At 39.2% G+C, this 15,411-nt stretch overlaps 1 protein-coding gene across 1 annotated transcript in view; it reads right to left on the bottom strand.

The window, feature by feature from the left end:
* The window catches only part of LOC150089270 (spatacsin-like), a 445,059-nt gene that overhangs the window by 173,681 nt on the left and 255,967 nt on the right, over positions 1–15,411 (bottom strand). Inside the window, exon 13 of the mRNA XM_090389929.1 lies at positions 9,761–9,903. Coding sequence (XP_090246055.1) covers positions 9,761–9,903 — 143 coding nt within the window. The remainder of the gene's footprint in view (positions 1–9,760; positions 9,904–15,411) is intronic.

A 15,411-nucleotide genomic window follows, 5' to 3' on the forward strand; every position in this document is an offset into this window, starting at 1 on the left:
TCAGAGTCTCGAATTGAGACAGTGCGAGCTCCATTGAGACTGGCCCACCTTCCCGTGGTGTGGACGAGTACCCAGAATCATCTGTCCAGGTGACTGATGATTCTGGGTAGCCAAGCGGTCAGACACAACAACAGAACACACACATAATACACACAAACATACACTACTTATTTCTGGCCCTTCTACAGTGGTACTGTTCTTCACAGAGATACGAGGCGGAGATGAACTGACGTTCTAGGTGCCGCCCATTACAAAAACACATGTCCACACATGTCCACATGCTCTCACCCAAATTAGCTCCAAATCAAAGAACACTTCGAATTGGGTGTTTGACTTTACCCCATGTATTTTTTCAGCTATCTCTACTTTAGACAGGTTATTTATTGGGTGGACCGCTCACCGATTTAAGCCGTTCACTGTTGTGACAAAGTGCTATTGTTGTCTTGCTTTCGGACACACTTCAAGTACTTGTAAACAAGAAAGACCTTCTTGTGGACATTGTGGCAAACTAGGCCATATCTTTGAGTGCCCCAGCAAGGATCAACCGCCTGTCTGCATTAATTGCAAGAGGCACAAACATGATGCTAATCATTCGGTCAGAGATATCAACTGTCCTGAATACATAAAGGCTCAAGACACAGTAAGGCAACGAACAATTCCTTCTAATATCACAGTCTTATCGAGTTTAAGCACTTCCTAGCCAAATATCTCGACTGTCAACTTAAAATTTCTGCAATCCAATGCTCACCATTCACGCACCATGGCAGATGAGCTACGTTGTTTATCTGAGGAGGAACTCATTGACATTCTCATTCTAAGGACGAATTGTAAAGGACAAGTTGTCGGATATCCTTGCTCTTCTCGGATTTTACAACCGACTCATACAGATCCTAAGGTAGCCATCGTAATATTTAATAAAAATGTTGACGTTTTACTCTTGTCCTGTTTAACATCACAGCATGCCATTTGCATTCAAGTCTTGAGTCCTAATCACTCAACTTATGTTATCTTAATGTATTGTCCCCCCCATCATCTGACTTGATTCCTCACTTACATTATATCGATTCCGTATTCTGTTTATTAGGCCCTATTTCTCTGTTAATTTTACTCGACTCAAACTCCAAGTCTGCATTGTAGCATAGTTCTTTCACAGATGCGCGGGGATTACAGCTTGAGGATACTATCTTCTCCCATCAGCTTACTGTCTTGAATCAAATATAGACATCTCTTTGGCCACAGCCCGTATTGCTTCTTATATTACCGACTGGCACGTTGAAACTGACCTAACAACAAGTTACCATCGCTCTATTGTCTTCCTGCTGGGATCAACTCTTCCTCTTCAACAACCTCTTTGTAATCTCATACGTTACTCTCTTAGAAACATAAAATGGGAACGTTTTAATCGGTCCGTTCTCTCTCACTTGCCAGAAGACAACCTAGAAAATTTTAATTCTCTTACCACCGAACAACTAGCACTGCAGATTCAAAACATTATCATCACTGCAATTCAGAAATCTATGCATAAAAAGAAACTAAAAACTAACTGCACACCTTGGTGGAATAACAAACTTTCCTCTACTCGGAAACTTGTACATAAAGCCAGAAGAAATTTTCAGTGCAAACGGCGTACTTGGCCTCAAGAAGAAGTCAACAGATTACATGAAGAATACAAAACTCTCAAAAGAAAATATGTAAAATTGATTTATGAAAGCAAATTGCAATCCTGGCACAATTTTGTCCGTACGTCTAGGAATAATAATCCTTGGGGCGTCATCTATAAAATTGCTAAAAATAAAATGATCTTGGGTGACATTTTTAACTCCATTACTTCCAACAGTATGGAAACTATTACACTAACAGACTCCATAAATGCCATCTTGGACCAACTGCTGCCTAATGATGATCTCACTATTGACACTTCACACCATCTATCTATTCGAGATTTAAACCAAAAATACCTTCCTTTAGAAGAAACAAGTCCATTCACTGCAGAAGAACTTACTTCAATCTTGAATAAAATTCAGTCAAACAAATGCCCTGGCGATGACCTGATTGACAATATATTTATCAAACACTTTTATGACCTAAGGTCCAAAGTTCTGCTTAAATTATTCAACAACTGCTTAAATACTGGAACGTTTCCCAAACCATGGAAACATGCCATTCGTAAGATTTTACATAAACCTGGTAAACCACTAGATAATGCCAGATCCTACTGCCCCATAGCCTTGCTCTCTCACCTGGGAAAAGTGTTAGAGAGAGAGATTAATCACCAATAAAATAACCACACTGCAGTGAGCAACAAGATCCACATCCTCTCTTCAATACGGATTTAGGCAAGGGCTTGGATGCGAAGACACCTTATTAGAACTTTAGAACTCCACCACCTCATTGACTGCTCCACTTCCAAGTACGTTATGGCAATATTTATCGACTTTGAGGGCGCTTTTGATACTTTATGGTGGGAGAGTGCCCTCAGTAGACTCCGTTTCAATCACTGCTCTTTTCAGCTTTATAAACTTGTTAGAAACTATTTTGACGATCGCACTGTCACCGTCATCACTAAAAGCACGAAGATTCACAGATCTGTCTCCTGTGGTTGCCCCCAAGGATCAATTTTGGGTCCCTTGATTTGGAACCTAGTTCTCGATGATTGGCTGCTTAGGACGATTGAATTTCAAAATGTGCAACAACTTGCATATGCAGATGACATTATCATTTTAGTGAATGGAAACTCAAGATCTGAATTAGAACTCTATGCCAATAAAGTACTCTTTGAACTATCGTCCTGGTCCTCTAAGAACAAATTAAAATTATCCCCAACCAAATCGAAGATCATGATTTTTAAACACAAATTAGACTATCGCAGACCACCAGTTGTAAAATTTGACAAGAAATCACTTCTACTTGTCCGAAGCACCAAATTTTTAGGAGTCAACATCGACAACTACTTTTCCTCTACTGAGCATATTCAACGTCTGTCCGTCAAAGTTAAGAGTTTTACCGCAATGCTGCTCCAAATTACCAGACAAGACTGGGATTGAACACTAAAAACCCTACATCTATTTTATAATGCTGCCATAACCCCAATTACAACCTATGCTACCGGCCTTTGGTTTACACGTACTGCACTTAAAACTGTACAAACTAAGTTATCCACTATTCAACGTTGTTTTCTCCTTAGCCTACTTCACGTTTGCCGAACAGTATCAACTCCAGCTCTACAGACTCTATACCACTTGACCTGCACGTTGTGTTTAGAGGACATTGCTTTTACATCCGCAGAGGCATTTCTACGGAATTTCAGGGAATCATTGTTAACCCTCAGGCTGATCGAAAAACTGAGCGAACCAGTTGCTGGAATTTGTTAGTGAACACCTGGCAGAATAGATGGAATTCTACCGAAAAAGGAGCTATCACCAAAAATTTCGTTCCTGACGTAACCGCACTACTCTCATCATCCACCAGAAAATGGTTTTCACCCTCACTGTTTACCTCATACATACTAACTGGGCATGGTTTGCTTAACGCAAAACTCTACCAATTCAGACTTTCCAATACAGTCTCCTGTCGATGTGGGCTACCGGAAGACTCTCCTCATGTACGTTTTGAATGCTAAGATTGACTCTTAAGGCAACAGTACCAAACTTGTGTCCCAGAGGTGAGAAGATACTCATTTCTGTCAACAATTTCCAGGCCCTTCAAGCCTTCTGCAATGCTGCTTTTAATCACAGGAAGTCTTTCAACCTCCATGTTAATTCAAGAAATCAAACTGAAAACACGTCATAAATCATAATACAACTGTGCGCTGCCTCGTCGTCCTGATGACGTCATATACAAAATTGTTGTGGTTTTCAAGAACACGCAAAGATTTTAACAGATGCTGCACTTTTCTGACTGATCCTTTATCAAGACTCTCTTCAACTAAATCCTTCCTCTGCTCAGTGATACCATCATCGACCAGAGACTTCTGACACCACTCCAGATTAACAGAATTCAGAATTATATCTAGAACTTGTTCCTGCCGATCATGATTGAATGACATTACTACTTCTGTTTGACAATACACCTTTTCTCTTTGTGGACCACTTTGGGCAGCACTGCATAAAGACGTGGGCAAGAAATGGAGAAATGGATAAAGATTTTATTTTATTTTTATTTATTTATTTTTTATTATTATTATTTTTTTTACTTTATACAATTCTCATCCTTATTTCTTTGTCTTCTGCTGCCCGGTCTCCTGGGAATGTGTGTGTGTGTGTGTGTGTGTGTGTGTGTGTGTGTGTGTGTGTGTGTGTGTGTGTGTGTGTGTGTGTGTGTGTGTGTGTGTGTGTGTAGTAGTAGTAGTAGTAGTGGCATGTGATGCAAGAAAGCAAATGTATGAGCTTATGCAGCATCAGCCAAAAAAAAAAAAAAAAAATCACACCATTCACTCCAAATGCCTGTCCAGTTCCTCCTTAAATTTATTCAACCTATCAACTTCCACAACGACAGATGGAAGTTTGTTCCAGCAATTAACCACCCGCTGGCTAAAGGCAAATTTCCGCACATCTATTCTACATCTGTCTTTTCTTAATTTGAATTTATGCCCCCTTAGGTTCGTAATCTGAACAAGTGGAAGGATCCCATTAGAATTCAGCGTGCTCAACCCATTCAAGGCCTTATATACCTCAATCAGATCACCGCGCAGGTGCCTAGTCTCCAGCCACTGCAATTTGCAGAACTTAAGCCTCTCTTGGTAAGAGGATCCCCTCATTCCCCTCACCAATCTTGTTGCCCTTCTCTGTACACGCTCAAGTAAATCTAGATCCTTCCTAAAATGAGGCCTCCAGACCTGTACGCAGTACTCAAGGCGTGGCCTGACCATTGCCTAATACAGAGGGATAATCACCTCCATTTCCCTGCTAGCAAAATTCCTATATATCATTGACAAAACCCCATGACCTGCATTGCTCAGAAAACTTCACATCTGCCTGCACAATTACTCCCAGGTCTTTTTCATTTTCTACCACCTTAAGTGTAGTACCACACAGTTGGTACGTCTCTCTGGAGTTACTTCTTCCCATATGCAGTACTTTGCATTTGTCAAGGTTAAACTTCAGTTGCCACTTTTTAGCCCATCTGCCCAAATTATCAAGATCCTGTTGCAGTAGCACACTGCCATTACTGTCATTAACAACCCTGCCAACCTTTGTATCATCTGCAAACTTCGACATTAAGCCTGATATACCTTCATCAATATCATTGATAAATATACAAAACAACAGTGGACCTAACACTGAACCCTGTGGAACTCCACTAATAACATTAGTCCAAGAAGAGCAGCACCCATTGATTACCACACTTTGTCTTCTCCCACTTAACCATCCTTTTATCCATTGTAGCAACATACCCTTAATACCATTCAGCTCCAATTTGTACAATAGTCTTCCATGCGCAACAGTGTCAAAAGCTTTCCTGAAATCCAAATATATGATATAAAAATTATTTTTTGCATCCAGTTCCTTTGTAACCACATCATAATATCTTATCAAATTTGTCAGACAAGACTTTCCCTTAACAAACCCATGCTGTGTCTGAATTATTGCTGCAGTCTGGTCTAGATGATCCTCCAATGCATCTTTAACCAGCGACTCCATTATTTTACCCGGAACAGAAGTTAAACTAACTGGTCTGTAATTACTCGTGTCACCCTTCGATCACCCCTTGTGAATTGGGGATACATTTGCACATCTCCAGTCCGTGGGAACCTCCCCTGAGTAAAAGGATGCTCTCATAATTATGGCTAAGGGTTTGCTTAGTTGCTTTGCCGCCTCCTTTAATATAACTGGATAGATTCCATCCACCCCAGGTGCTTTTCTTACGTTTAACTTCAACAATTTCTCTTCCACTTTGCTCTCAGTTATTACAAGATCATTAAGCACCCTGCTACAATTTGATAACCTTCTGCCATTTTCAAACCTTAATAACCCCTCACGTGTGAATGTAGATGCAAAATACTCATTCAGTTTGTTTGCTATCTGAGCAGGATCATCAACAGTCAAACCATCGATGTCAAGTGGACCAATCAGATTCATCCCCTTCCTTTTCGAGTTTATATAAGTAAAGAAATCCTTGCTGTTTTTCTTAGCATCTTTTGCCAAGAATTTCTTGTAATCTGCCTTTGCCTGCCGAACCTCCTTTGTGACCTGATTACAGATTAACTTATATCTGCCATAGGCTTCTGAGTCGCTTGATAATTTATATGCATCCCATGCATTTTTCTTCTCTGTTACGAGTCTCATTAGTTCATTTGACAACCATTTAGGCCTAAACCTTGAACAATATTTCTTAATAGGTATGAAACTTTTAGTAGCTTCCACGATTAATTCCTTGAATGCTTCCCACTTAGAATTTACTGTTGGTAACATCGTCAGTTGATCCCATCGTACAGAATTTAAAAACTGTCGGAGACCACACTATACTCGCCTTTACGGAAGCAAAAACCCTTTCCTTTACCCCTGATGGTAATTAAATCTTTAAGTAAATCCCTCGTCAGTACACTGTGATCACTGCCACCTAGTGGTTCTTTTATCTGCAAATTCCTAATACATGAATGATCACTGCTGATAACCAGATCAAGAGTATTACTTTCTCTGGTTTCCTCTCGAACATGCTGCTGCAGAAAACAATCATCCAATAAATCCACAAAAGTCTGACTAGTGTGTGAGTGCCCACCCCACAAGTTCCACTCAATATCTGGGAAGTTAAAATCCCCCATTATATCGATTTACTAGCCCACTCTATTTCTCTGTACAATTGTTCATTGTACTCATTCGAGTCATTAGGCCTATAACACACTCCTACTCTAATTTTTGCTTTCGCAGTGCTTATGTCACACCAAACTGACTCAACAGTGCACTGTTCATCTATATCAACTGGATGCACTTCTTTTGATTTTATGTTTTTCTTTATTAACAGCATAACACCTCCTCCCTTCGTATCCTGTCTATCCTTTCTGTACACATTGTACTCCCCAAATTCCAGTTCGGCATTCCTTATATCTGTGTGACACCACGTCTCTGATATCCCAACAATATCCGCCTTTGATGTTTTGACCAACACTTCAAATTCATCAAATTTATTTACTATACTTCTAGCATTGGTATACATGCAAGTATACATGCACCTATTCTTATTCCCAGCCACTCTAACACATCCCATATACCCACCTATTTCGGCATGACTGCCGTCCGTCCCTGAAACCCCCAACAACCCTCACTCCAGGTCGCTACTTATTCTAATAGAAGTTGTGCAAGAATCACCTTCACCTCTACCTACGGCTACTGTTAAACTATTAGTCCTTGTATCCTCCCAAGCTATCAGTTTTCCAACCCACCTAACACTGCCTCGATAGCATCAGCAAATATTCTTGCACCCTTTCTATTTAAGTGTATCCCATCCCTGTAGAAGCAATCTCTCCTGTTAACAAGTACAGTCCAGGCTGAAAAAAATTCTACCCCTTGAGCCTTGCACAATCTTTCCAGGGCCGAATTGATCGACAAGGCTCTCATCATATACTCCCTCCTATCGTGTCTGGGCAGAATTGCAGACACTTTCAAATTCAACCCTAATTCACGGCTTTTTTTCATCAGTGACCTGTACTTGTTAAGTAATTCTGCCGGTCTCCTACTCTTAATATCATTAGTGCCAACGTGTACAACTATATCACCTTTTGTGCCCTTAAAGGATGATATCTGCTCTACAACGTCATCAACCTTTGCCCCTGGCAGACATACCCTGGCCCTGTTCCATCTATCCTTTCTACAAAGGATGTTTCCCGTTTCTCTGACAATAGAGTCACCAACAACTACTAATTCCTCTGGTACCAGTGCAATCTGCCTTGGGGGTTGCCGCTGTGTTGCGTGATGACCAAGTGCAAGCTCTGGCGTTGATGTGGGCAGCTGAGAGCCTGATGGGCCCCTCAATTTAGATCTTTCGAGGGCATCCACCCTGTCCTTCAAACTCTCATATAGGCCCATAAGAACACTGAGTTGTTGCCTGATTTCCTTACATTGCGCACACACAAAGACATCACCCATGGCAATATCATGTTCCGTTCTAGATAGTTCGGCAAACATTTCACAAGTTGCACATTTTTTAAGGCTGTGATGCGTTGGAGAATCGCCCCCCCTCAGTTCTCCCCCGAGTCACAGCACTCCTGCCACTTTGTGCCCGTTGCTTTGCTGCTCTAGTTTGGGGCATGATATTTTAAATTAATAAGAAAAATAAATTAAATTAAATTAAATGTCAATACTACGCAATCTAATAGAAACAGTGAAGCATATTACTGTTTCTATAATTATACGCTAGAGCTACCTAACTACCTCAATTAAAAATTTGAATTCCTGATCACTATATACAAAACAATGCCTGCAATATTCAAATGAAATAACGGTTTTATAAAGTATTACGTATATCTACAAAAACTGTTTATACAAATAAAAATAAAAATAACCAGCGTAATTAGAACTATAAGACAACGTATTAAGTACAATATAAAATAACAATTATGTAAATAATAAGCAAAAACGTATCGTTTTTTTCGGAGCCTGTAACTCGCAGCTGTATTTTCTAAAGAGAGTCAGCGCCCTCTCAAGAGAGGGCGCTGACTCTCTCTTGAGAGGGCATCTACACCTACCTCCCCGTGGTGTAGACGGACACTGAGCAGGCTTTCTAGGTGATCGCCTGCCTGGTGACAAAACGGCCAGAAACAACTGAACAACACAACAACACACACACACTGCACAAACATAACATCACACACATACTGCACGAACATAACATCACACACATTTCTGGCCTGTTACAGTGCTCTGTAACCATCACAGTGTACAAAGACGGAGTTGAACTTTCATTCAGGTGCCGTCCTACATAAGACACAATACATGTCTACATGCTCTCAACCAGTCGTATGGCCATTACAATTTTGCCTTTGTCACACTTGCTTAAGTCTGCTGCCTTTCCCATCTGAAAAACAAGAACACTGATTAACAGAGCTCATATCAGGTGTTTTTTATACCGTGTTCAGACCTGCACACGTGCCGTAGTTCACCTGTAGTTGCTTCGATTTGCATAATGACTCGCTGGTCATAATGTTTTGGCTCATCGGTGTATACATTGCAGTTATCTATTATTCATAATGATTTTAATTTTCTAAATCAATTCACGTGGTTTCAGGGAAAAATTTGGTTTGTTTTTCTGGGTATATACGTTAAAATACATTCCCACAGAGAGGGCACAACTTGAAGAATCCTCTGGAGTATATGAAATACTTCTAGTTTTTGGGATCTTTATTCTTAGCTCATCTACATTTTAAACAGTCACAGAATTCCATCAAATATTTATTAAATGAATCAGTCACTCATGAAAAATTTGCAGATCTGCAAGCAATGTCATCTATTTTACTTTAAACTGTTTACTGAAAACATAAATCTAATTTTAATCATATTTGTTTGGTGCACCTTAAAATATATCCTCAGGGCGATGTCAAAACATATAGTAAATCTATTAATAAAACTTTTATTCTATGCACGAATGTGTTAGAATGTGAAACACGACTTTCTGGAATAATTCCGCCTTTATGCCCGAATGACATCACTAAGAAAGCACTGTAATAATTTGCAATAATATGGAAGCTTATCTTAAAACAGCAGTGATGATAATCAATGATTAAAGTTAGATTTAAGCAAAGTAAGGGAGAGGAGAAAAGGTTACTTACCAAGAGTGAAAACTCATTTCCTTCAGATAAGATCTGTGTTAAGGGTTTTGATTTTTGAAGTACACGGGAAATACCCTCCATGTGACATGCTGCTGTGAAACATTCATGAGCACAAATATACAGTTCAACGGCAAACGACATGCCTATAATAAAGAAAATAAATTTACTTAATGAATTTTATATTAACTAATTAAAAGATGCATGAGGTGTTTTAAAACCTTGTTTTTTAGTGAGGTTGTTTTTCAGTTTTAAAACACCTCACTACACACTTTTGTAGTGAGGTGTTTTAAAACATTATTTTTTTAAGCTCATTCTCTAAAAGCAATCTTTCATACCTTTCAAGAAAAGTTTTTGCCATGACTTTCTCAGTAAGAATTTAAAAAAGATAAACATGATCAGGCAATAAATGCCTGATCATGTTATATTTGTTTCTAGGGCAAGCACTCATTTCTTCAGTGACTCAAATTCTTTTTTGTAACGCACCAAGTTGTAATTTGAAATCAGTACATTACTTACATCAGGTGCAAAGAAATGAATTGTCAGTTGAGCTAGGTTTGTCTACTAGACCAACCTTAGAATAGATGCCACAGGTTATACAAACGACGAACTTGTGACTCACACTGGAAATGTCCGCAGGCATTTCCATCTGAGTCACAAGGTCCTTGGATTTTGTATTGTAAGTGGATCTTGTAGCAACCAGCATTTAGGTAAAATTTGAACTTCAGAAAGATTAAAAAATTTAAATTAACAAAAAAATTGCAGAAATTAAACTGTTGACAAAACTTTAACTAGTAGAGAAGTTAAATTTAAGCTACCAAACAAAAGTACAAAGTTCTCGCTAAAATATTGACAACAATGAATATCTGAATATTAAGCTGTATCTTTCCAAATACTTTACAAAAATTTAAAATTACAATATATTACAGAATTTAAATTAACTAAGTATTACAGTAATTAAAATTCTGACAAAACGTTAACCACTAATAAAGTTAAATTTAAGTTATTGAAGAAAAGTTACTAAGTTCCCACCAATATATCGATAACAAAGGCTATCTGAATATTAAGCTACAGCTTTCAAAAAACTTATCTAAATACAAAAATAAAAACTACTAGCTTGGGGTGGGGGGGATACACAGACAAAAAAGGTTAACAGTGGCCGCACTGTTAAGATTTTAGTTAATAGAATCACTTTTGCCTCTGGCCGCAGGTAGAGGCAAAAGTGATTCTTGCACTGCTTCTATTAGAATGAGCAGCGGCCTCGAAAGCAAGGTAATGGAGATTTCCAGGATTGCTGGGAGTCATAGTCGAACAAGTAAATACATGGGCTGAGTTAGGGTATTTAAGACTAGAAACAGCTCCATGTATACTTGCATGCACACCAATGCTAGGAGTATAGTTAATAAATTTGATGAGCTTGAAGTGCTAGTCAAGACACTAAAGGCACATATTGCTGGGATATCAGAGATGTGGTGTCAATCAGCTTTAAGCAGTGCAGAATTGGAATTTGGGAAGTACGATATGTACAGAAAGGATAAACAGGACAGCAAAGGAGGAGGAGGGACTATGCTGTTAGTTAAGAAACACAAAATCTAAAGAAGAGCATCCAATTGATGTTGGTGGACAATGCGGTATTGAGTCTGTTTCGTGTGACATAAGCACTGGGAAAGAAAAAATGAGAGTAGGTGTGTGATATAGGCCTAATGAATCTGATGAGTATAATGAGCAATTGTGCAAAGAAATAGAGTAGACTAGTAAATTAGAATGTCTTATAATGGAGGATTTTAACTTTCCAGATATTGACTGGAACTTGTGGATTGGTCACTTGCAAACTAGCAAGACTTTTGTGGATTTATTGGATGACTGTTTTCTACAGCAACATGTTCGAGAGGCAACCAGAGGGAGTAATACTCTTGATCTGATTATCAGCAGTGATTACTCATGCATTAAGAATTTTTAGATAAAGGAACCACTGGGTGACAGTGATCACAGGGTACTGATGTGGGAATTACTTAAAGATGTAACTACCATCAAGGTTAAAGGGAAGGGCCTTTTGCTTTCGTAAAGGTGATTATAGTGGTCTCAGACTGTGTTTAAATTCTGTACAGTGGGATCAACTGATGATGTTGCAAATGATGAATTCTAAATGGGAAGCCTTCAGGGACTTAATTTTTGAAGTTACTAGGCTTTTCATTCCAACTAAGAAATACTGTGAAGGTTTAGGCCTAAATGGATGTCAGATGAATTAATGAGGCTCGTGACAGAGAGGAAGGTATAGGATGCATATAAAGTATCAGGTGACACAGAAGCCTATGGCAAGTATAAACTAGTCTGTAATCAAGTCACAAAGGAGTTTAGCATTAGCATTAGCATTAGTAGAGGCATTTGATGCAAGAAAGCAAGCTTATGCAGCATCAGCCAAAAAAAAAAAAAAATAAAAAATAAATAACCACTTCCACTTCACCCCTCTGTTCATTCTAAATACCTGTCCAGCTAAGCCTTAAACTTATTCAAGCTATCAACCTCCACGACAAGGGATGGAAGTCTGTTCCACCAACCAACCACCCGCTGGCTAAAGGCAAATTTCCTCATGTCTATCCTACATCTGTCTTTCCTCAATTTGAATTTATGCCCTCTCAGGTGGTTATTCTGAGCAAGAGGAAGAATCCCATCAGCATTGAGTATGCTCAAACCATTCAAGGCTTTTTACACCTCTATCAGATCACCTCGCTGGTGCCTAGTCTCCAGACACTGTAATTTGCAAAACTTAAGCCTTTCTTCATAAGAGTACCCCTTTATAATGAGAAATCTTTGGCAAAGGATGCACAGAGTTCTTTACTTATGTAAACTGGAAAGGGATGAATCAGATTGGACCACTTAACATAGATGGGCTGACTATTGATGATCATGCTCAGGTAGCTGACAAACTGAATGAGTATTTTGCATCTACATTCACACATGAGGAGTCATTCAATGAGGGAAGTGCCAGACGTTTATTAAAAGCTAACAGGAAGCTAAGTGATTTTGTAATAACTGAGAGCAAAGTGGAGGAGAAATTGTTCAAGTTAAACATAAGGAAGGTGCCTAGGGTGGACGTGATCTATCCAGTTATATTAAAGGAGGCAGCAAAGGATAAGCAAACCCTTAGCCATAATTATGAAAGCTTCCTTGGACTCACAGGAGTTCCCCGGGACTGGAGGTGTGCAAATGTATCACCAATTCACAAAGTGGTTTCAAAAGGTGACACAAGAACTACAGACCTGTAGTTCTTGTGTCACCTTTTTTTTTTCAGTTTAACTGTGTTCTGTGGCAAATAATGAAATCACTGGTTAAAGAAACATTGTATGATCATCTAGACAAGACTGCAGCAGTGGTTAAGACACAGCATGGGTTTGTTAATGGGAGATCTTGTCTGACCAATCTGATTGGATACTATGATGTGGTCACAAAGGAACTGAATGCCAAAAATAATTTTGATATCATATAGTTGGATTTCAGGAAAGCTTTTGATACTGTTGCACATGGAAGACTGCTGTACAAATTGGAAAGGTATTGCATTAAGGGTAAGTTGATACAATGGATAAAGGGATGGTTGAGTGGGAGATGACAGAGTGTGGTAATCAATGGAAACTGCTCTTCGTGGAGTTCCCCAGGGTTCGATATTGAGCCCATTGTTGTTTTTTATATTTATCAATGATATTGATGAGGGTATATCAGGTTTAACGTCCAAGTTTTCAGATGATACAAAGGTTGGCAGGGTTGTTAATGACAGTAATGGCAGTGTGCTACTGCAACAGGATCTTGATAATTTGGGAAAATGGGCTGAGAAGTGGCAACTGAAGTTTAACATTGACAAATGCAAAGTACTGCATATGGGTAGCGATAACCGAAGAGAAACATACCAACTCTGTGGTACTACATTCAGGAAAGCGGAAAGTGAAAAAGACCTGGGGGTAATTGTGCAGTCAAATATGAAGTTCACTGAGCAGTGCAGACAGGCTGCCAGGGCATGGAGTCTTGTTACTGATATATAGGAATTTTGCTAGAAGGGACAGGGAGGTGATTATCCTGTTATACAAGGCAATGGTCAGGCTACACCAAGAGTACTGTGTACAGATCTGGAGGCCTCATTTTAGGAAGGATGTATAGTTGCTAGAAGGAGTACAAAGAAGGGCAACAAGATTGGTGAGGGGTACAAAGGGGTGCTCTTACCAAGAAAGGCTTAAGTTCTGGAAATTGCAGTGCCTGGAGAGTAGGCACCTCGAGGTTGTTGTTGTTTTTTGGTTTTTAGGAGCATTAGCAACTAAGGCCATATTGCTCCAGGATATGCGGCGGTCATTCCTTAACCTTTCCGCATCCTCCGTATTTGGTGGTGACGGGCTCGAACCCCGGTCTAATCAAGAAGCGTGTGCTACGCACTGCTGCTCCTTCCCACCTGGCTACGGAGGCGCCTACCTCGAGGTGATCTGATTGAGGTGTATAAGGCCTTGAATGGATTGAGCAAGCTGAATGCTGATGGGATTCTTCCTCTTGCACAGACTAAGAACCTGAGTCTGAATATCAGACTCAGGTTTTTGGTCTGGAGGGGGGGAGCATAGATTCAAATTGAGGAAGGACAGTTGTAGAATAGATGTGCAGAAATTTTCCTTTAGCCAGCAGGTAGTTGATTGGTGGAACAGGCTTACATCTTTCATTGTGGAAGCTAATAGCCTAAATAAATTTAAGGCTGGACAGGCATTTGGAACGAATGGAGGGGTGAAATGGGGCATTTTTTTTTGGCTGATGCTGCATAAGCTTGCTTTCTTGCATCATATGCCTCTATTAATGCTAATGCTAATAAAGTAGCCAATGTGACTATAAAAATTCAGACTATATATTAACTACAGTTTAGTATACTAAATAAAAGAAAAACTTAAAAAAAAAAAAAAAAAAAACTATTTCAAAAACTAATCTGCTATGAAGAGCTTTCCCAATCCCAGAGTCAAAATAAAATAATATCCAACAATGTTTGAATTTGAATTTGAACCAGCACTTAAAAATTATCAAATTTATTTGATGCATGTAGAGTAATGATAGAAGCATTGCTCTACATAGAAGTATACATGCAACTGTTCTTACTCTTAGTTACCTTAACACAGTCCATGTATTTACTTGTTCCATAAAGACGCACAGCAGGACTTGAAATCACTGGCACCTTGCTTTTCAGGCTGCTGCACATTCCAATTCTTGCAGTGAAAGAATCACTTTCATCTCTGTCTGTAGCTATTTTTAATCTGCCCATATCAACTAATTAGACTATGTCAACCCTTCCCCAAGCTAGCAGTTTTCTGAATCATCTAACGCTGCCTCAATAGCATCAGCAAATATTCTTGTGCCCCTTTCTGTTTAAGTGTATCCCATCTCTGTAGAAACAGTCTCTCCTGTTAACAAGCACAGACCATGCTGAAAAAAATTCTACCTCATAAGCCTTGCACAATCTCTCTAGGGCCAAAATGAATGACAAGTCTCTCATCATGTACTTCCTCCTGTCATGTCTGAGCAGAATTGTTACACACACTTTTAAATCTAACCTAAATGCGCAACTTTTTCTCAACATTGCCCTGTATTTGTTAAGTAAGTTTTAAGATCTACTTTAAATGTAATTACTGCTAATG

Source organism: Mastigoproctus giganteus, chromosome 2 (genome assembly GCF_048544385.1).
Source record: "Mastigoproctus giganteus isolate SK-2022 chromosome 2, ASM4854438v1, whole genome shotgun sequence".
NCBI classification, from domain to species: domain Eukaryota; kingdom Metazoa; phylum Arthropoda; class Arachnida; order Uropygi; family Thelyphonidae; genus Mastigoproctus; species Mastigoproctus giganteus.